Source organism: Amyelois transitella, chromosome 13 (genome assembly GCF_032362555.1).
Source record: "Amyelois transitella isolate CPQ chromosome 13, ilAmyTran1.1, whole genome shotgun sequence".
In the NCBI taxonomy this organism is placed as follows: domain Eukaryota; kingdom Metazoa; phylum Arthropoda; class Insecta; order Lepidoptera; family Pyralidae; genus Amyelois; species Amyelois transitella.
Genome location: NC_083516.1, coordinates 6,101,297 through 6,123,732, shown reverse-complemented (window position 1 = coordinate 6,123,732; position 22,436 = coordinate 6,101,297). Strand labels below are relative to the sequence as shown.

General features: G+C 36.4%; 2 protein-coding genes across 11 annotated transcripts in view; one reads left to right on the top strand and one right to left on the bottom strand.

Moving 5' to 3' along the window:
* Window positions 1–1,307: 1,307 nt before the first annotated feature.
* Window positions 1,308–13,267, bottom strand: LOC106132107 (vitamin K epoxide reductase complex subunit 1-like protein 1). Of its 4 annotated transcripts, none has more exons than XM_013331432.2 (4): window positions 13,171–13,267; window positions 7,449–7,634; window positions 6,909–7,006; window positions 1,308–1,971 (listed from the first exon to the last, which is right to left on the bottom strand). In XM_013331432.2, the coding sequence occupies exons 2-4, from the start codon at window positions 7,616–7,618 to the stop codon at window positions 1,769–1,771; spliced, it is 471 nt and encodes a 156-aa protein (XP_013186886.1). In that variant the 5' UTR covers window positions 7,619–7,634; window positions 13,171–13,267; the 3' UTR covers window positions 1,308–1,768. The 4 variants fall into 4 exon arrangements, with proteins under 4 accessions (XP_013186886.1, XP_013186884.1, XP_013186885.1 ...); XM_013331430.2 differs by lacking the exon at window positions 13,171–13,267 and adding an exon at window positions 9,996–10,117; XM_013331431.2 differs by lacking the exon at window positions 13,171–13,267 and adding an exon at window positions 9,888–10,100.
* LOC106132050 (autism susceptibility gene 2 protein) overlaps window positions 11,691–22,436 on the top strand; it is a 60,983-nt gene continuing 50,237 nt past the window's right edge. For 4 of the 7 annotated variants that reach the window (XM_060947125.1, XM_060947122.1, XM_060947127.1 and 1 more), the window contains exon 1: window positions 11,691–12,572. In XM_060947125.1, the coding sequence (XP_060803108.1) occupies window positions 12,333–12,572 (240 nt within the window). In that variant the 5' untranslated portion in view covers window positions 11,691–12,332. The remainder of the gene's footprint in view (window positions 12,573–22,436) is intronic. The other 3 variants (XM_060947124.1, XM_060947123.1, XM_060947128.1) reach the window with 1 other exon arrangement.

Below are 22,436 nucleotides of genomic sequence, written 5' to 3'. Positions count from 1 at the left end.
GGTGAACCGGAGTAGTGATTTTAAGTCATCTTCTTCCTTGCATTTATCGTAGATGACTCTTCTGACACGTATATTTCTTTTATTATTTCAAATGTTTTACATATAATAAAAATTTTGTATTCAATGATGGATGACGCAAAATTTATCGAAAAAGAAAACACCGATCTCATGACCTGAAATATGAAGTGAAAATTAAAAAAAATCAACTTATTTTATAGCGATGTTTCGTGTAGTGTATTTATATTTTTGCTTTCGTGAAGTGACATTCAAAGTGAGGTATGTTGTGATTCGTAATACGCCAACCACACGACAATTAGACGCGACCATGCGGCGCATGATCATAATTCGCGTGGGTGATATTTATGACGAGCTCCCACATTGTCAAGTTTACGGTCAGACGTATGTTCACTCGTATGTGTAATGAACTCGTCTATATTGTTTCTTCAAGCAGATAAATTGTTCCATGCTAGGCTGACAGCGAAGAAAAATCAAAGGGTGTGCAAGTTTACAAGTTGCTCCTCTTCCCGCGCAGATTATACAAGATGATCCATTGAAAAGGAACTCGGGCGAGCAGCCTATCCCTTTCTCTTCTTATTTATTATTAATCTTATTTTATTATAAATAATCCAATAGTACGTGGCCGCATCTTTTTTGGGTACTGACCCGGTTGCCAAATGAAGACCCTCCGAGTAAGCGACAGTCTTATTTTTGTACGTATGTAGATAAGGTAATTCTTACACATAACTTTTCCGTCTGGACCAGCCCCCGTAGCAAGGCACGCGCTACGCCGTTATTATCGCGCGTAAAAGGTGGAGTGTTATGTATAAAGTACAACATACAAACATGTCAGCACGCCTATTTACCAGAGGGATTTTTTACGCTCCTTCTTTCTTTCACATTTCTCTTGCATCCTCAAAACTCTACTTCTTCTAAACATGGGGTATGTATTATTTATTACTGGAGCTCCAAATACCTCCTATTTAGGACATCCGCAATGCTCCCCTAAAATCGACTAGACCCTGTCCCACTTTAGTACAAAAGTCATGCTAACCATATGGTTAGCAAGACTTTTGTATTGCTGTACATATGTACATACAACCCACAATCATATCGTGCCATCATCAGTTTGAACGACGTGCCTTCGAGTAGGTAGAGGTAACCAGGTATACCTACGGTCATCACGCTCATGATTAAGTACTTGGTAAATAAATCTTAAGAAGGAAATGCCTGCCCAGCGTAGATTTGGTAAAATAAAACTGAGAATTTCTAGGTTCAAATAAAAAAATATTTTTATTAAAATAATTTTATTTACCACGCTAGTTAAACCTATTGTACAACTGCATCTGATACCTTACCTAATCTAGCGCTACAATAAGACTAGGTAGGACCTATTTCGAGTGATATGGAGATGTACCAGCAGCAAAATTAAAATTATAGAATTGAGCAAATAGAAGGTATACAAACTGCAGTAGTCTTTCAAACAAAAAAAAACAGCGTAGGTTTGCACATTTTCTTTAATATTTTTTCCTATAACTAATAGTGACCACACTATCGGATCAAATTTCTTTAAGATTCCTTCGATGATTTATTAAAATGGCTACTATTACTGCCATCTATAACTTAAATGTGATAAGTATGCACTAAATAGTACTGCTATTCAATAATAGATGGCAATGTAAATTAGTTACAAATGTAAATAGTAGATGGCGCTGTGTCATAGACTTAGTAATCTAATGGAAATAAAGATGGCGCTATATACTACCTTAAACTATTTACTTTTTTCAGTCAACAATCTATCTTTTTTATACACTAAGCCTACTAATGCTGCATTTATAAAATATGTAGAGACACACACAATACAAAAATCTCTTAAAACAAAAGCGAGAAGATATGCCAAATACACACTAGATGCCACTGAAGCGATAGCCAAGTAGAACTGCAACCGCACGATGAACTTTTGATCAAATGTTGCTGAAAACAATATTTTTTTTATTATTCATCATAATAAAACGTAAATAAAGTTAATACTATAAAAACTTAAAACTATTTTGCTTTGCCTGCCTGAATAGCCCTGTGCTGGCTCATTATGGTGTTTTTCTATGGTAAATCCTCTAAATAAACCAGAAAAACACAGACTGTTATAGGTTGAGCTCAACACCTATTCCTACGCCCATGATACTGTACTGAGAGTACTGAGAGCCCATAGAAGTAATGATAATATATATTTTTCCGAGTTCTATCGAAAAGCCGCTTATGTTATGACAAGTGAAAGTAGGTGTTTCACTATACACGAGCGGAGCTTTAAGTACCTATATAGGTATTATTGGCGGGACCGAACGATCGTGATGTCTACTTCATCTAGTCTTAATAAGGCTAAGCCTACGATATTTTGAAATAGACCGGAACAATATGGCACACGAAAGAAGGGATGGAGAATAAAGTAATTGCGTGTAGAGCGACAACACAGAACACAAAGATTGGCGACAAGCTGTCTATTTTTTTCGATTACCTGATCTATAAAAAAAATAGGACACCCAGCTTTTTTTTACCTGCGCCTGTCTGTCCATCCGTTAATTCCGTCTGTTTAACGTCTGGGTGCTTAGTGCCCGGACCATAATACCAGAAAGCAGTAATTTGGCATGGTTTTAGTCATCAAAAGTGATAAAAGAAAATCCTGATTTTTTATACCTCCCCTAGATATATGGGATACGTGAACATAACATTTGTATTTTGTCGTGTAGTAGTTCTATGGTACCTGTGTGTGGAAAATCATTTAAAAAAATTCATAAATCATATGATCATGGGATCCGTTTGCGGAATTGTGACCCTAATATTTTGATAGAGGCAAGTGTGAATGTATACGAGATCAATAGGAAAAAGATTTCTTTTTCTTCTCAATCTCTGGCCAGACTAAAACATGAGTCTCGGTCCGATCCTTTTAGCAAGTACTTAAATATAACAATAGCCATAATGTTGAATTCAATCAATTTACGTGAACGGAACAAACTATTTTATTTGATACTATGGATCAACAACACAGATCAAACAAAACTTCTGGAGCTTTCAATATCGAAATGAAATATTGCAATCACAATTCGTTCAACAATCGGAATGTTTGGCAGCGATTCGGGGAATTATCAAGCAATAAATGCTTACCGAATATGGCGGAAATAAATTTAGTAAAGTTATTTAGCTGTTTATTGGTAAATTAATGAACAATGCCTTTCATCAGTCAGCAAGTTATAAATTAAATTGATTTGTAATTTATGGAATCGTGCAATATAAATTACATTAGATATATATTGTATGCTTAGCACATACATTCAGTCAGAAAAGTATCGGGAATGGATTATTTATTTATGGTTCCAAATTCAAATTTTTGTTTTTTTTGTTGTTGTTAGATTGGCACAACTGTTCATTTTGGCGCGGAGTTTGAGTTGCATCTGTTGTTTACATTAAATACAGTGCTATTTTTAGTTATATCATATCTAGTGTGTATTGCTAATTTCATAATGGATAAAAACATCGAACAAAGAGTTTGTCTTAAATTTTGCATTGCCAATGGAATATCGTGTTCGGAGTCACTGAAAATGTTACAGAAGGCTTACGGTGAATCGACTTTATCAAAAACTCGTGTTTATGAGTGGTACAAAGCGTTCAAAAGCGGTCGAGATGTGATGGAAGATTTGCCTCGCTCTGGTAGGCCATCAACGTCTGCAACTGAAGTTAACATCGCAAAAGTGAAGGAAATAGTGACTGAAAATCCTCATTCAACTTTGAGAGAGATAGCCACCGAACTTTCTGTATCTCACGAGTCGATCCGTACCATTTTAACTAATAATTTGGGTATGAAACATGTTGCCGCTCCGCTAGTCCCAAAAGACCTGAATTTTTTTCAAAAACTCAATCGCATGAGTGTCGCTGAGGACATGCTAGAACGAGTCAATTCCGACCCAACATTCATGAAACGCATTGTTACTGGTGACGAGACGTGGGTTTACGAGTTTGACATGCAAACTAGTCAACAAGCTTCGGAGTGGCGCCTTCCAACTGAACCGAAACCGAAAAAACCACGCCAAAGTCGTTCAAAAGTCAAAGTCATGTTGACTGTTTTCTTTGACTATCGCGGTGTTGTGCACTCGGAATTCTTGCCGGAAGGTCAAACGGTAAATAAGGAATATTATTTGAGTGTTATGCGGCGTTTAAGAGAGCAAATCCGACGAAAAAGGCCAGATTTGTGGAAAGAAAATTCTTGGATTTTGCACCATGATAATGCACCTTCGCACAAGGCCATCATTGTGAACGAATTTTTAACCAAACACTCAACAAATACCATCGAGCAACCACCATATTCACCAGATATGGCTCCAGCCGACTTTTTTCTTTTTCCTAAACTCAAATTACCACTTCGTGGCACCCGTTTTCAATCGGTAGAAGACATAAAAGAGAATTCGCGGCGAGAACTGACCTCAATTCCGGAAACAGCGTTTAAAAAATGTTTTGATGAATGGATTATTCGTTGGCGTAAGTGTATCGTTTCTAAAGGAGCATATTTTGAAGGTGATAAAATAAATTTGGATGAATAACAAACAGTTTGTGTATTATTGATCTTTTCCCGCTACTTTCTTGACAGAGTAGTACTTCAAAGAGCGGTAGGTATGTTGATAGTGGTACCTCTATTTTACATTGTATAAGTTGTAAAACATAAGTTAGTAGACATATTTACTTATGTTTGTTTTCCTTACGAAACAGACAGAAGAGTAGTCTCGAAAAGATGTAATTAATGAGATAACACTAAGGACTAATCCGCCACACTCGTTCGAGAAGAATGTGTGCCTATCTATATATACCTACCATTTACACCATTTTATCAACCACTTCACACTTCCCAAGAGTACAAACGTAATCCTATTACGATAACCGTTATTCGCAGCCCGTGCGCTACCAAATAAGCATAGTGTAAGCAGCTCCACGCTGTTTTGCAATATTTTTCTCGCGGTGAAGTCACGACGCTTGCTCAAAACCACAGCGTGTAAATTGCATCAAACCTGCATAGTAATATCGCGCAAACAGGCATGGAGAAAGTGAACTAGGTAGATACTCTGTACCCATCTCGAATTTCAAATAATTTTGTGTTCAAGTCAACCATAGAATCGTTATTATTATGTTGGTACATATAAAATGTGCTCGGGCCCATGGGGACCCGGTCATTTGGGAGGCGTTCAATGGGCCGAAGCCAACATGAAGAGGCCCTTTGGTACCATTTGTTCTAGAGTGAGATGGCGGCAGCTATGGAGATCTGTCCCTTGATGAACCATTGGGAAACACCAACGGACAGCCCTCCACAGCTGCCAAACTATTGCCAAAGAGGGTTTTACTTAGTCTGAGTCATGCGGATGGGATGCTAGTGGATTGGATTACTGGGCTATGGAGTGAGATACGGACATCTGCCTCGAAAACCTCTCACGTTATTTTGATTAAGCAGATGGTGACTCGCTGCTCATTGGCTATACAACAGCCTGTGGGCACCCTAAATAAGCCACCATGCGGCGGCCAGGGCGCAACACGTTAAAAGCAGCTATAGGATGCCGAAAGGTGCGGCCCCGGTTTCACGAGCACGAGGTATGACCCCGTGCTGGTTTCCCCGCTATTACGCCATTACGTGCAATACACTTCCATCCTGGAGCATAGGGACTGCTCTTGCGACTCCACTCTGGCCGGCCGACTAAGGCAAGCCAGAGGCGGGGAAAGTGTTACTGTGTGTATGTGTGTGTATAACGCATGTCGGTATGTTCCCCAGGAGGTAGGGTCCGTGGTGTCGCCACTCACCAACGGCTTCACCACAAGCCGCCCCGCGGAGACTGACTGCACTGGGAAGGAAACCCTTTCACAGAGGGCGGTGGGGTCGTCACGTCCCTACACCTTTATTATTATTATTATTTTCGCAAATTTTAGGATAGTTGGTAGGTACTAAAAGTTACGACTAAGCGCCGGACGTCTTGTGGTAAAGATATGATAATATCTGTATTCTGTGATAATAATCATCACCATATAGCCCTTATAAAGCCTTTTACAAATATTTTTCATTATTAGTTAAGCGTATGGAGATACGCTGCAATGGTTGGTACAGAACTTTATGTAAAGTAGGTACTTTTTACCTAAAATTTGGCAATGCATAACGGTTGATAAATATAAAGTTTTACCTAAAAGAATAGGTAAATATTTACTGAAATAAATGTATTCATTTAATATACATTTGGAAAGTTTCATCAAGTAGGTACTTACAAAGGGCGTCTTTCTTGTGCGCCTTTTAATATAAAATTTGTGATTAAAAAAAATTTTTTCATCGCACCGCGTCTTCGGTTATTCCAAAATTATTATGATTTCATTTAAGACTTTTAACATTGATTTTATCCACATGTGGAGTTGATTTTATCAATTACGATGTTTAGTGAGGCTGTTTGTTATACTTACACAATATTTTGACGTCATTACATAGGTACTAATATTTAAACAGTTAGCTTACATATTCATTTAACACTATAAAAGTGTCGTTTATCATAATTATCGGTAAATTTGGCTAAATCTATCTAAGTTAAAGTAACGCGTCACGGAATAGCATTTTTACTGTGGGAATCTCCCAATTATCACCATCCCGCGTTTACGTAGGCTGTTAAAACAAATAAATTATATCCGGTATCCAACTCGAATGAATAATTAAATTAACTATTTATTGCTGCATTATCTAACCTGATATGTGTACAGACTATGACATTAAAAACATTAACCACATGAAAAAGTCCTTCCTGTTAATTTAACATAGGAATGGTAACGAAGTTTGTAAACTAACAATGTATAAAGTCGTCTATAATGTTGTTCTCAGCACTGTTTTGTTAAACTATACTTACCTAAAAGTATCATTATGCAGTAAAATAGTATTCCATATATGCAATTCGGAACTTCAAGCGAGGATTCTTTTGGCATTACTCCAAAACCTTTTGAATACCTGAAAATAAAACAAATCTAAGAACTAATTGCGCTAAGCTTAAGTAAACTATCAAGCTGCATCTTTATGAAACCGCTTTTACATGGCCCTACCAGTGATAACTATTATCACGATTTACCATTACCACTGGCACGATTGCCATGTAAAAGCAAGCGCTTTGTATTGAGCAGTATACTCAATAAACTAGTATTCGGTTCTGTTAATTCTGTGATTCGGTTCTACGTAATGTTCAGATTTTTACAATGAAGATGTGTGTGAATTCATATGTTGTTAACGAATTTATGAATCTGAAAATTACCAAAGATTGAAAAAACTTCACAAATCTGTGGTAAAAAGACTGGTCCTGGACCATTCTCAAGCGCACGCCGGGCTTCTCTCCAAACGATTAGGATGTTTCCAGGATCAATGCCAATAAGAAGACTAGTAAAATAGACCAACTCACTCAGACGTCAGCACTCTGGAACAACTGGCGTACTCGGCTATGTCGCACAGGGCTTTGTACCCAGGGTGGGCCTCCGCCGCCATTTCCACGTACAAGGCATACGTCGACACCAGCACCCCGGCTATGGCCACGACAGTGATGTAACGAGATAGGGCTACGGACTTCATCATCCAAGCTGCTTGATATCTAAAACGATTTATTTATTCAACTAGAGTACGCCCGCGGCTGTACTCGCGTAAAACGTAAATCCATTTATTTTTCATTCCCGCGGGAATTTCGGGAACTCTTCCCTTAATTTCAAATTTCTACTGTACGTACATTGCTATGTCAATCACTCAACCTACCAGGCAGCATCCTCTTAATATACATACATAATCACGTCTTTATCTCTTAGATGGACGAGACAGACAGAGCAACAGTTTCTATAGTGTATCTAATATATTTAGATGATGAAAATTTTTAGAATAAAATAGATAGAGTACTAGCAATAGTAACTTTGCCTTTGGTAAATAGGCTGATTTAATCAGAGGTAATTACGGAATCGGCCTTCCAGGGATACGGTATATACGAACGTTATATGCTTTGCTGACCTAATGCTAACATACGTACAATGTCAAATAGATAACGCTGACGACATTAAGTGATACCTTGTTATCCTATATCCTATTTTATAAACTATTATGTCTACAAATCGTTCTGAATCACCAAATCTAATTGACTAAACACTAAAAAATTTACGAAGATGGACTGAGTAAAAACATAAACGTGTAAGTTATGTAGTGATCTGTATCAGCGCATTCAGCTTAATTTACAATAAGTCAAGTGCCGTATTTTAAGAATTAGATTTTTATTTGCAAACCGATTCACACGCTCTTTTATAAATCAACTTTATTATTAGGGGAGGCAGAGCTACAATAAAATAAAAGAAAAATGAACAATAGACATTCCATTTAAGTAGGTAAATTGTTTTAGGGTAGCTAGTTTGTGTGTAATATATTTTTTGTTTTGTTGGCAGGTTGTAAAAATAAGAGTTTTTTTATATACCTACGCTTTATTTGCAATAAGATTTTGCCCACTATTTTTAATTTTCCCTCTTTGAAGATCATACCTGTGTCCGCCCGAGGGTAAAAACATGTTACTTGGAAGGTATCGGGAACTAAACGCGGATATTCTGGAATTCTCACAACGGAAAATAATAAATAGATATTTATATTATATATATATATATATTATATATAGAGATAGCGTATATTCTTTGACACAGGTACACGTCATATTTCAGGTTCCTCCGTCCGTATGTACCTAGTAACGATTCTCAGTAAAATAAAATTCAACTTTCTAAAATTGCTCTATAAGTTTACTATTAGTACACACACTTAAACACAAACTCTAGTCTACTAAGTATTATAATTAACATGAAGCTTAACAATAGAAGCCAAAAATAATTATTATTTTGGAATTTTTTGAGGGAAAATAGATAATATATATTCTAAACATTTATTTTAAAAAAAAATTAGGTATCTATGTCTCTTTTAGGTCGGTCATTTTATTCAGAAGACATTTTAATATTGCAAAGCTAGCTTTTGTCGGGGGTAATAAGAGGAGCGTCCTCCATTTCTTTCGTTTTTCCGGTTTTTTAATAGGTCATACAAATTAAACCGCCTTGTAGGCTAAGCGTAGGCAAGGCACAATTGAGAATAAATAAAGGCTATAGGTATTGCACAACGATACAGTTTTGCTTAAAATTTACAAAGGATACTAGGTATTACTTTGGATTGCATTTTGTTTACATTTTGCAAAATTTTAAGTAAAATTTCTAGTAAACTAAAATGGAATGTAAACGATGCGTTATTTTATATTAAAAAGGAAGGACTCTGTTATTTAATATCGCTTAACATTTAACCAACAATCGAGTTTCCTGTAGCCCCGGCTAACTTAACAAGTTACTCTATGTCCTTTGCCGTACGTACCTACGTAGTACATACTTTATTTGCGCAAAGATTCATAGAGATCGGTTCAGTAGTTCAGTCCTATTTTTGTATTGGTGCCGTGTGGTTCCCGGCACCAATACAAAAAAGAATAGGACCACTCCATCTCTTTCCCGTGGATGTCGTAAAAGGCGACTAAGGGATAGGCTTACAAACTTGGGATTCTTTTTTAGGCGATGGGCTAGCAACCTGTCACTATTCGAATCCCAATTCTATCATTAAGCCAAATAGCTGAATGTGGCCATTCAGTCTTTTCAAGACTGTTGGCTCTGTCTACCCCGCAAGGGATATAGACGTGACCATATGTATGTATGTATGTATGATCGGTTCAGTGGTTTTATCGTGCAAGAACAAACAAACACAAATACACTTTCACATTTACAATATAACTAGCACTCGTAGTATAGTCTAAGTAGAGCTATAGCAGCTTTAAAACAATAAGCGAAATTACCAAAAGCTACTTAGATTATTAAATGTAATGTTGATCACTAAATGTTCTTAGTTACATCGTTAATTCACGTTGCAATCCTACAATAGGACTACCAAATTCAATTATCACCTTAAAATACAGATACTTCACGATAAGAGCCAGCTGACTGATAACACGTTCGACGACAAATTTATATAATAACAACACAACTTATCACGCTGTTAATTCGGGCACAACTGACTTCAAACATTTAGATAAGGCAGTCATGAATATTAATCAATGGAATAATTAATCCACCCATCACTTCAAATTTATGTTACCCTATTTGGTTTCATTTCTAATTATTTATTAAACAATTTCATTATGCGATGTTTCCATCTTTTAGGACACAAACACACCTAAATTTACGATATCGGTTCTATCATTATCGGCCAAGTCGGCTCCTGACTTAGTTACTTTAATGTACCTAGGTACCTAATTAAAAGACAAACAGATTTGAATAAAAATAGATAATTACCGAATACTTATAATTACAAACATATCTACCTACATACATATGTACATATAGTCACGTCTCATCATCATCCCTTGCGGGGTAGACAGAGCCAAGTCTTGAAAAGACTTTGGCCACGTTCAGCTTTTTGGCTTGATGATAAAATTGAAATTCAAATAGTGACAGGTTGCCCATCGCATATAACAAGAATCCCAAGTTTATAAACCCTATCCCTTAGTCGCCTTTTATGACATCCATGGGCAAGAGAAGGAGTGGTCCTATTCTTTTTTTTTTGGGTCCGGGAACACACGGCACTAACATACCTACCTACATCTATAAATCACCTCTTTCCCTGAGGGGTAAGCAGAGACTACATGTTTCCACTTGCCACTTCCCTGCATACTTCTAAGTAATACTCATACAGCATCATACCACCATCATACATACCTATAATTAGGTACACTAATAAATATAATAAAAGCGTGCTTTTAAATAAAGGCCGTGGCTCTGCCTGCCCCGTAACGTATCAAAACGTGGCTTGAGCAAAAAATTCAAACTTATAACTTGTTGAAAACGATATTTTAGGTAGGTCATCTTTACAAAGACCACTCCATTTCGGCATTTATGTCGTAGAAGGTGACCATGGGAGCTTTCAACTAACATTACAAACGTTTACGGGTTGCTGGCGGCAACGCTTCATGCCATGCGGCCTTTGGTATGCATGCAGGTAGCATATATCACGTGCTTAGCGGGCCTCATGTTCCGAAAATAATACCAAAACGACACAGATTTTCAATTTAGCAAACTTTCATCTAAAAATGACAACAAATACCAACCTTCACTAGAGCTAATCGAGAGCAAGTGACCAGTCAATAGGTACCTATTTGGTTAGTACATACAAGCTCACTCATCTACCTCAAAGTCCAATAGAACGAGTTTTAAATATCGTCAAAGTGGTATGTACTTGATGTACTAGCAAAAGAGAATTTTAAACGAGAAGAGGTACGAGAGTAAAATAAAATAATAAAAGGGCTTGATTATTTTACTCATAGTCATAGAGTCAACCAGTCCGGTACTAGTATCAGACGACGATACGACTAGTACTAGATCAACTATTCACGAACGTTAACAATGCACGTCTTATCTCTCTTGCTCTACGGTTAACTTGAGCTAGAGAGAAGATAAGTCATACCCCAATGATCGTGAATAATCTCGCAGCTCTTTTCATTCAAAATTTTGCCAACCGAACAAAAACAGTAAAAAGTAAGTAACCTTTATGAAGTGGCAACATCTGTCAAAGGTATAAGATACTAAAGTCTTTGTTCTGCAAAGAAGTGACTAAAATGTGCACGTGCATAACATTATAAAAAATACTTTCAGATAAAATATATTTTTTATGAAAATTATATTTATTTATCTGTCATATACATTACATTGCATACAGTAGCTCGACAGAAACAGACATATCGGTAAGAACGAGAGAGAACGAGCGCTACATTGCCAATGGCGCCCGATATCACGGAATGTTCGTTTGGTTAGGTTGGTATTACTACGTTAGTTCACCATCGCGACCGCAACGCAGCGTTGGCGTCGTGCAACACCTTTCATTGTATTGACTATTGACTGATTCTGAACACAGAGAATAATGTATAAAGTTAATTTTACGTTTTATTGTCTTAGTTCTTGTTGAAATATATTGTATTATGTCGTAGTTTAAGTGTAATAATGCCTCCGTTTACGTGAATGTAAAATAAGCTAGCCTGTCGAGTGCTACGCGGCCATTTTACTTGCAATGCGGCAACGGTGTTCGGTCCGCCATTGGAAACGGCCTGTGTCTTTTTCCGAGTGTAAGATTTGTATGTTGTCGAATATCACGGCATAAACCCAACGGATAACCATGTGTGGTCAAAGTGTAGTGCGGACTTTAGTGTAGTGAAGCACGGTGGTCGGGTGATTCGAATAATGTGTGAACGATGGAAAACGAAGTGAAGCAGCGCAATCAAAGAAATAGGCGAAGGGAGCGGGCACAGCGCATGCAAGCACAGCGAGAGAGCAAAGTTAAGGATGGGGACAGCGGGGAGGACGAGTCTCCGGCGAGAGAAAAGCCGCCTCGTCCTCCAGCCAGGCGGAAGAAGTCCCGGGAGCCCCTTGGAGAGGAGGACATCATCGATGGTTTCGCCATAATGGCATTTCGCACCTACGAAGATCTCGAGGTTAGTTCATTTGACTTTATTAGTTTTTGTCCCAAAACACCAGGCATATCTTTGGAAATACAAAATGCTAATGAGTCTTTATCAATGAGTACCTACCTATCTACTCATTTGTTTACATTCACACCTTGGTAGGATATTCACAGCATCACATTCATTTTATTGTCTGACATTAAAAGTTTCTACCAAACGTGTTTCTCTCGCTTTAAATATCCTTCTAAAAACCTTTTAACTGTACAAATATTATCTTTACTTACCATATAGTAAATCCTACTTATACCTATATTAAAAAGGAACCTTTATTTGAATCACAAAGTGTCCCAAAATTTTGTTTTATATCTACATTTCATATGACTATAGACCTAGCAACATAAAAACCGCGCTTCGTAATCGCTTTGGACATCGCCACTAAAGTGCATTGACCCAAAATGAACCCTGTAACTGTGCAAATGTTTTAAAAGTGACTAGTTTCCTTCGCAAACATAGATAACCTTTATTTCGAGCTTATTTGTAAACTGTCCCTAAAAACAAAGTTTTAAAACGTAAGTGGCATCGGTTTCGTAAAGTCATAGGGACATATACTATACACACGTACACTTACCTATTATGTAGTAAGCAGCTGACGTCGGGCGCGCCTGTGTCGGGGCCAGCGTTCTCGGCTGCCGGAGTGCAGTCGCGGTCTCCCACAAAGTGTAAATTTGGTCTAAGTGGCTTTCGCTCGTTTGTGTTCATTTATCGCACCGTCGTCGAATAGTTATATGTTTGTATGTTGAAGTCTCTTATGTGCATAATAAAACAACATTCTGCACTATCGTTTTAAATTATGGCGACAGGCTTGTCGTTTGTGGCTCGTTGTAGCGGCGCGCGTATGTTTTAGGTCTGAACAGGTTCCTTAACTCCTATTTAATTCACCACATGCAGTGTGCAATGCTTATGCAATTTCTGCTTACAATGGTTTCTAAGATAATTTTCTATGCAGAACGAGTTAATTTTATTGGTAAAACGCCAGCATTAATATTTATGGATTAATAAGCATGCTTTAATTACTTTATGTGCTGTTGGCCATTTTTAGGGTTACATACACGAGACATACATTTTTAGGGTTACATACACATAACCCTAAAAATGGCCATGGTATGCCATCGTACGGTAAAACAGTACCGTTAATAACTAAGATCTCACTGTCTGTTTATCTGTCACCATCCTGTATCACATGGATCATGATAACAACACAGTTGAAGTTTTAACCATAGTATACCTATGTTGCCACTATAAAAACGTCTTATTCTATTCAAGATTCACAACATTCCATTGTCAGACTACCTCAAATCCAACTTAAAATTTTTAAGTCCTGCTGGTGATAAGGGCTCACATTCTTGGAATAATTTGACTGTAACTACTCTTTATCATACAAGCTTTTACTCTCACTCCTACACTGTAACATGTTCCTTGACTCCATTAAGAAAGTGCCTACTCGGGTAAGCTTCAAGGCTCAGGTGCTTAGCTTCTCCTGGTCCAGAACAACTTGTTAAAATTGGTATTTAAGATATTTATTAATGTAATAAAATGTATATTTATTTTATTAAATTATTATTAAATATGTAATTAGTGTGTAGTTTAATATATGATGTAGGTTTATCTGACAATTACTTAAACACCCCCTTATTTCTCTGCTTATTTTCATTAATTCATTTAGCATTAAAAATTTTAAAATTAAAATAATAAGCAACATATACTAAAAACAGAATATAAGAAATAAATAAGGGAGCTGCCATACATTAAATGTGATTCATTTGCAATTGCATTACAATATTAATACCAGGAACAGGTAGGTTAATAATATTATTACAGAATATTGTTTAGAATAGAATAGATTTATTTGCAAATTTTTTTTTTTCAAATTTTCATATTAATATCAAAAATAAATAATAAAAATTAAATAACCAAATATCCCAGAAGGAGGGCTGCCATATATCACATGTGATTTTTTTCACTCTATTGTCATGGATAAAGGTATGAAACAATTTTAAATAAATCAGAAATAACGTCAACACCGAAAACGTTTACCCTGTCATCAAATGCTATTGGGGCAGTGGAGAGTAACGATGTAATTTACGGCGCTCATGATTTTCCCACGGTTAACTGCCGGCATTGACCGCGACGTCTCTTTTTGACACTGTATAGCGCTTTTTTTATTTTAAAGAGCAGTTAGTATTTAAATAATGAATACTAGCTTCCGCGTTGAGCTAATATTCCCGTACCAATTCCCATAAAAGTAGGCTTTTTCTAAGGATAGCTTAGCTATACTTTTACTTACCAAGTTTTATTAAATAGGATTCTGTGATTTCATTGATAACAAACAAACTTTCACATTAAGTAAATAATTTACCTATTCAGTATCTGTACCAAATAACACGTACATGTGTAATATTAATATTTTCAAACATCAAAACCAAACAAAGTTACTACCTTAATATTTATCTAGATAACTTTGTTTATTAAGAATAAAAAATGAGTCAGATTCCAAAACTAATTTAAAAAGTTTGACAAGCCCCATCTACCTGATAAGCGGCAGAAAAAGATTGGATGTGGCATGAACAAGTTAGCGAGCGTGAATTATTGTAGACATCGGCATTCGGTGGGGTGCGATTCGATCCATTTTCATTGTGTTTTAAAAATACAATATACTTTTGTGTTGAACTAATCAGTCAGTTAAAAGTTTCCTTAAATAATTAGATCAACAAATTTGCAAAATATGTATAATTTATGCAGCCTAAAGCATACAATAAAATGTAAATCAAAAGGCGTCTACCGAATTATCTCGATATAATATCGAATAAATATATATCTTTTAAAATTATTTTTTCTTTAAAACAACATACATACACGCAGGCAGAGACTACCTCTTTCCACTTGCCACGATGTCTGCACACTTCCTTCGCTTCATCCACATTCATAACTCTCTTCATGCAAGCTTGGCGGTTTCGGGTACTCTTGACCTGACCCTTTACCAGGACGTCCTTAATTTGATCAAGATACGTTCGTCTAGGTCTTCCCACTCCGACTTTTCCATCCACACTCTCCTTGTATATCTTGCTTAGTCAACCTGCTTTCATTCATCCTCATCATTCTTTAAAACAATTTTGGCATTTAAGCCCATTACTTTGTTGATTTGGCATTTAAGGTGAACTTTTAAATAAAATTCGATCCAGCACTGCTATATCCCATCCCCTTGTAACATTCCCATCCCAAGCGGCCGATGTTAGCAAACTATGACATAAATACTTTACCTGAGTCAACTTTAAAACCGCTTCGTTTCGCTTTTATTACCACTTACTCTGGCTTCTTCGTCGAATTTTGTTACGCCACTTGGATTTTCAACACCTTCAGTATTAAAAGTTAGAGAATAACTTAGCACTTTTTAACTACGTAGCACGTATTTACTGGTTAACGTTCTTTGGCCTATGAAGTTATAAAAGACGTAAGGAATTGATACAAACAATTATGTATTACGTATATAAATTTTATAACATACATACATACATACATATGGCCATGTTTATATCCCTTGCGGGGTAGACAGAGCCAACAATCTTGATTGGCTTAATGATAGAATTGAGATTCAAATAGTGACAGGTTGCTAGCCCATCGCCTAAAGAAGAATCCCAAGTTTGTAAGCCTATCCCTTAGTCGCCTTTTGCTACAATATAAATTTTATTTTTAAGTATAATGCCTTTTCTTTGTTTTGTTTACAATTACTTTGGTATATTCTGATACCTAAATTCTTCTGAAATGCCACGCTCCCCAAAATGCAACAAAACTAAATCGTAAGTTATTGGTGTGATTGCCGGATTTTAGAGTAGGTGTAGACGCAGTAGAGCCTTGATTACAGCTTGTTGTGCAGTCGGAGATTGTAGGTGGGTTGTAAATTGCACGAATTACGAAGGATTGTCGTCAGTGGCTACACACGACACACCTTAGGCCCTCGTAAACATTAATATAAAGTATTAGTTTTAGTTATTACTTCGTTTGTTTCTGTCGATAGATAGAATTAACCCCTCTAATCTCTGTGAGAGATTTCTTTGTTTATATCGAAAATCTTTAGCATGACAACATAAGACTTAGAAACTTATTTACATTATGTTCCTTGAACAGTTTTATTGAAATCGCGTGTGTAGTCGTAACAATTTTGTGATTGTCAAAAACTTCCACCCATAAACTACTTTCTATTAAAATACACGGGCTGTTTCTTTAATTTTTAACTTTTCCATTGTTCTACCTCTTCGCTCCACATCCATTCGCTTCTTGTAGTGCATATGACAGAAAGTAATTGGTTAATATTTCGCATCCTTCGCATCTCTGCCTTTACTTTACACACATATAATAATATAAGTAAGCTTCAACTAGTTTATAAATTAGGCACAATTCGATTATTATTTGAATCCTAATTCTATTCGAATATCAATAAATTATTATGTATTAGTTTTGTTATATTTTTACTAACGTACCTATTTTTAGTAGGCTGGCTAGTCACTTTACTTAACCTACCGTGGTATTATCGGTTATTTCGTTGATATTAATTAATAAGGGACTGGCTATTAACGATTTTCTGAAACAAAAATAATCGATTAGTCCAGAAAGTTCAACCGTGAAAGAGATTTCTTTATCGTATTCATAATTACATTGCTTCAATGGAATACAGAAAACTACATACAAAAGGCGGACTTAGTAAGAATAGATACAACCCAAACAACCTTCATTTGCCTTATTTATTTCTACCTTTAATACCATATGATAAAACATACATACACATAATGTCGTCTTTATACCTCATAGGATAGACAGAACCAACAACCTTTATATTATCTGTCTTTTTATGATAGACCGAAAAACGATGGGGTGTATTAGATATTTAATTGGGTTGCCTGATTTCGAAATTTATCCCCAAGCTATATAGTTCATTGTAATCGAGATACAGATCGACTGTCTTTAAGCTATTTATTTTTTATTAAATAATAAACACATCGATCGACGATACAGAAATTGAACACAGCCAGTAACGTTGAGAAATCGTTTGAAGCCATAACTCTTGAGCGCAACGAAATCGGGGGAGTTACTTATCAGGGAATTTCCCGCCATGGGCAAGTATTCGGTTTCCGACTGTCGAATGGGGTGAAAATGATTACAAATCCCCCCGAGCCAAACGGTTATCGCTTTTAGATCATAATGTGGTTTATGGATTTGGCAATTCACTGACAGCTGTTTGAATACAAAATTATACTTCTGAAGAAAAGTTTATCGCTTAAATTGAAAGAATACAGAAGTATATTTTGGCGTTTCTGCTGTTCTCCGTTAACTGTGAAGCTATTCTCAAAACTTCTTCATGTAGGTAGTTAGATGAGCGTGCATTTAACTGGCTTCACACTTCACTGTTATACACTTCCATTTCTTTTCAACTATGTCACTCCTATACATACATACATAAAATCACGTCTATATATTAGTATGTCTTGAAAGACTGATAAGCCAAGTTCAACTGTTTGGCTTGATGATAAAATTGTGATTCAAATAGTGACAGGTTGCTAGCCCATCGCGTAAGAGAAGTACCTGTCCCATGTAAATAAGCCTATCTCCTAGTCGCCTTTTACGACTTCCATAGTATAGAGATGGCACTCCATTTCTTTCCTTGTGTGTGTCCTTATTCTTGAGGCCTTATTCTTTTTTCTATTAGTGCCGGGAACCACACGGTCATAGATTAAAAATAAATATGATGCAAACATGAGATAGTACAATAAATGTTGACGTATCTATATTTTCATGCCAAATGTTTCACCCGCTCAAGGGATCGTTTAAAGAAACGCCAAGTGACACCCAAGTAGCGAGAAAACCGATGTCGGTGCAGACTTCAGGGGATATTCGGTGGCGGGCGGTTCTTGGTCTGGAGTGCTCGCGGCATATCTCGGCGATCTGCCACGATCGACCGCAGCCCTCTCGGCTCTCGGCCATCGTGATCAAACAACTTGAGTTTCCAAGTGCCAAAGTGAATGTTACTATCTGGCTTGTCTTCCACACCACTCGTTTTTTTAACAACCAAGCAGTACTCTTACACGCCCTTATCGGATTGAACTTCTTATGTGTAACGAATATCGTTTTACAGTAGGTACCTTTTCTTATCGCAGGTAAGAGCTGAAGTTAAAATGAAACCTTTACTAATTTACTATGAATACCCACATAATACAGTTAAATGGCTCAAAGCGGTCGGTTGACGAATGTTTAAGTTATCCGTCTAACAAGTGTATAATACCCGGTTTCTAATACCATTTTCTGATTTTATTTGTGGTGATGACAACCTGTGCTCTTTAGCTGGTACAAAAAAGTATTTCGAAAGCACAAACGATATTTCCACTTATACATACATCAAATCTATTGATATCCAATCCACAGCGAAATAAGTTATCAATTCATTTGAGCTTTGTTAATCTTTATTGTTAAATAAACATTTGTGGAGAAGTTTAGATGGGGCCACGCCAAACGATGGCTGCGGCGGCCGGCCAAGCCCCGCTCCCTTTGATTCCTGATGAGTTGACAACACAAATAGAGCGGAAACACCAGTTGATTGGTGCATGCTTTAGGAAGTTATGTTGTCCTTAATACCAACAGGAATAAATAAGCAAATGCATGCGGTAACTATATTGTTGTTCTTAGTAGCATAGCTGTTATTAAGTATTCTCTCATTATAGCATATTTCCAAGTATATTAAGTAACATATTTTCTTAATTTTATTTGATTTTATCTGGTTAAGTACTTATTAAATTATGTGTTAAGATATGGTCAATAATCAATAATCCATTACGCCAGTTCTTGTGATTGACTTTTCAACGATACTTTTCGTACATTTAAATGTTAAGTTTGACGTTCATTGTTAAAGTTTTTTACTTCTTGAAAACTGCAACCGCAACATGCTGCACATTTGGTAAAATGGTGACGTCACATCGAGCATATGTCAGCCGCCTGCCTTGTACTCACCACACTTTCATCAGACATAAAAGCCATAAGTTTATAATAATTATAGGTGTATACTTTGTAAAAAATCATAACGTTAAAGATAGGTACTTATTAATGTTATTGTCATTGCATAATAGTTTTTCTGTCTGTAAGAGCCACCTAACTTTTTTTGCATAATTGGTTATTTCGTTTTATGTTAGACTCATTTCATTGTGTATACTTTTGCAGTCACATAATATTAATGACGTTTCGAAACGTCGAATTAGCTATGCCATATGAATGCGAAGGGATATTTATTTAAATCATTTACAGTAAGATGTACCAAACATGTCGCATCGTTTATCAATAAACATGTTTCAAGATGTCAGAAGCATATCATGTAAAAAGATGGCTATTAAATTTCACCATGTCCGACAGCCGGCGTGTATCAGGGGTAGTCTTAATTCCTGTGTGGGGGTGGACGGCGAGACTCAGCCAGGTAATCGTTTCGTGACACGCGACCGCCGCGACACAAGTTTACAAACATTTCGATTACGTCCCTCATATTTGTTTTCACGCTCAACTATTTCCACCGTTCAATTAAATTGTAAACGGAGCTATTAGAATATTCAGTGAATTTTATTTGCGTTGCTTTATTTGATATTCATAAATCAATTACTGTCGCTTGCAATGTAAATGTTTTAATAAAATTTATTTCGCGTATTGCTTTTTGATGGAATAGTTAACGCAAATAGTGAACTCTATTGGTTTAATGCTGTTAACGACTTGCTTAATCTTTACATTTATATGTAAACCAAAGAATTAAAAATTATAAAAAGGTGAAAATAACATGAAATAGCAAAGATTCCTGCATCCTCCTATGAGAAACCATAAACCAGAGCAAAACCCTAATGTTTCATTAAGTAAGCAGAGAGAGTTCTAATCCCCGGCTCACTAACTCGTGGCTGTCTGATGGCTTAATTAATGACCTGCCGTGTCGCAGGTAATTAAACAGCTAAGGCAAATTGAACTTCGCGCCTGTGCCACAGCCTGCGTCTACCGGATTGCAGATTAAAAACAAAATGCAATTTAGAGTGTTAACGCTGACAACGCTCGACCTGAATATTTAACAATATTTGATTGCGAATTTGCCTCTTAAATTTAATTCAAAATAATATATATCAAAATTCAAAGGCTGAACGTGACCTTTCATTCTTTTTAAATCTGTTGGCTTTTTCTTCCCCGTTCGAGAATACCAATATAGTGTATAGTTCAAAGACTAATACCGAAACAACTGTCCAATTTGTTTCTTCAAACTCAAACTAGCGGTTAATCGCTTCAACCGCAGGTTATTTATCGAGGTAATTGAGCGTATACTAAACAATTACTATTATCTTTATCGTCTCTCACGTATGTATGTAGGTAGGTACTAATGTATACCGCAAATATTTGGCCCAATTTTGTATTTTATCTATTCTATAATACTTTAAACCTGTTTTTCCAATTATGAGAAAAATTAAATAATACGTACCTACATGTATACGAGGAAAATAAATTTGTACAATAAATGGCGATACCTAACCATGTAATCGTCCTGTATCCATATGAAATGGTTAAAGCTCAAGTCATTCGAATATGCTATGGGAATTTTATATATTCATGTAAAGTAACTATACAAAATACTTCGATCAAATTACGAAGTATGTAATAATTTGCTTTTGCTAGCTCATTATGTTTTTATACTTCATAATGGCAATATCGATTCTGTCACATTAGTGATTAATTAATTGTCGCTGAAGCAATTACTGCAAATGAGCGTTGTCGGCAATCGTAGGTCGCACGGGCTCCGAGGTGTGACGAGACCACGCAGCGACCGGTCGGCCACTTGGGTAAGGTGGCAATTATTACCTCGTGGTCCACTGAGGTACTGACCGGTGCTAATTATTCGACGGCGACTTGTAAACACTGCAATGTGGCATTTATGGTGTTTGTTAATTTACTCGCTTTCATAACTTATTTTATTAATAACTTATGATTAATTTACTTCTGAAAGTAAATTTAAAAAACAAAGAAAACAAATCTGCCATTAAAAACAAGGAAAGCAGGTTGAAGGTTTAGAAATGAATTGTATTTTTTTGGACAAAATTGACTAAGAGACAATTTTTTTATAAAGCTTCACTTAGGGCGAAACTGGAATTTGAGATAAAAAGTTTATTATGCTAATTGTTATTGCATTTTCTTCTACTTTATGTAGGTACGAGATTTTCAAATGATACCATTAAATAGTTTCCGTGTTCCACCCTAAGCCGAATAAAAAGCCGATTCACGCCAACCCATGACACCCTCACATATTTATAAGCAGGGCCCGAAGGGGTTACCCGTGTACATTTTGAGATTTTCTTTTGTTTGTCAGGGGCAGATGTTTGTTGACTCTCAGGCTTGTTACGCTACCTCCTCGTAAATTAAAATTATTAAATTAAATGTTTTTTTATGAAAAATACTGTTAACTAAATTATTAATAACTAGCTTTTCCCCGGGGCTTCGTTCACGGACATTGCTTTTTTAAGGCAAATCCCACCTAAACAGTCTTTTTTCCTGGTATATACTTATGTTCTTCGTAGTTCTCCTAAAGGCTTAAAGCATACTTTTTGGATAACTTGCCCACAAATTCTTACGCACTGAACCCGTTTTTCCGCTCTCGTGGGAATTTCCGGAAATAACGGAAAACAATATTTGTAATTAAAATAGTATTCCCGCGGTTCTGCTCTTATTATTTCTGCACTTATAATGTCATCAGTTCCTTGGTTTGTTTGTTATCTCTTCATTCTTTATTCACTCAACGCTATCTTGTAATTATTTGTAAACGCGAAACTTTTTAAGGAT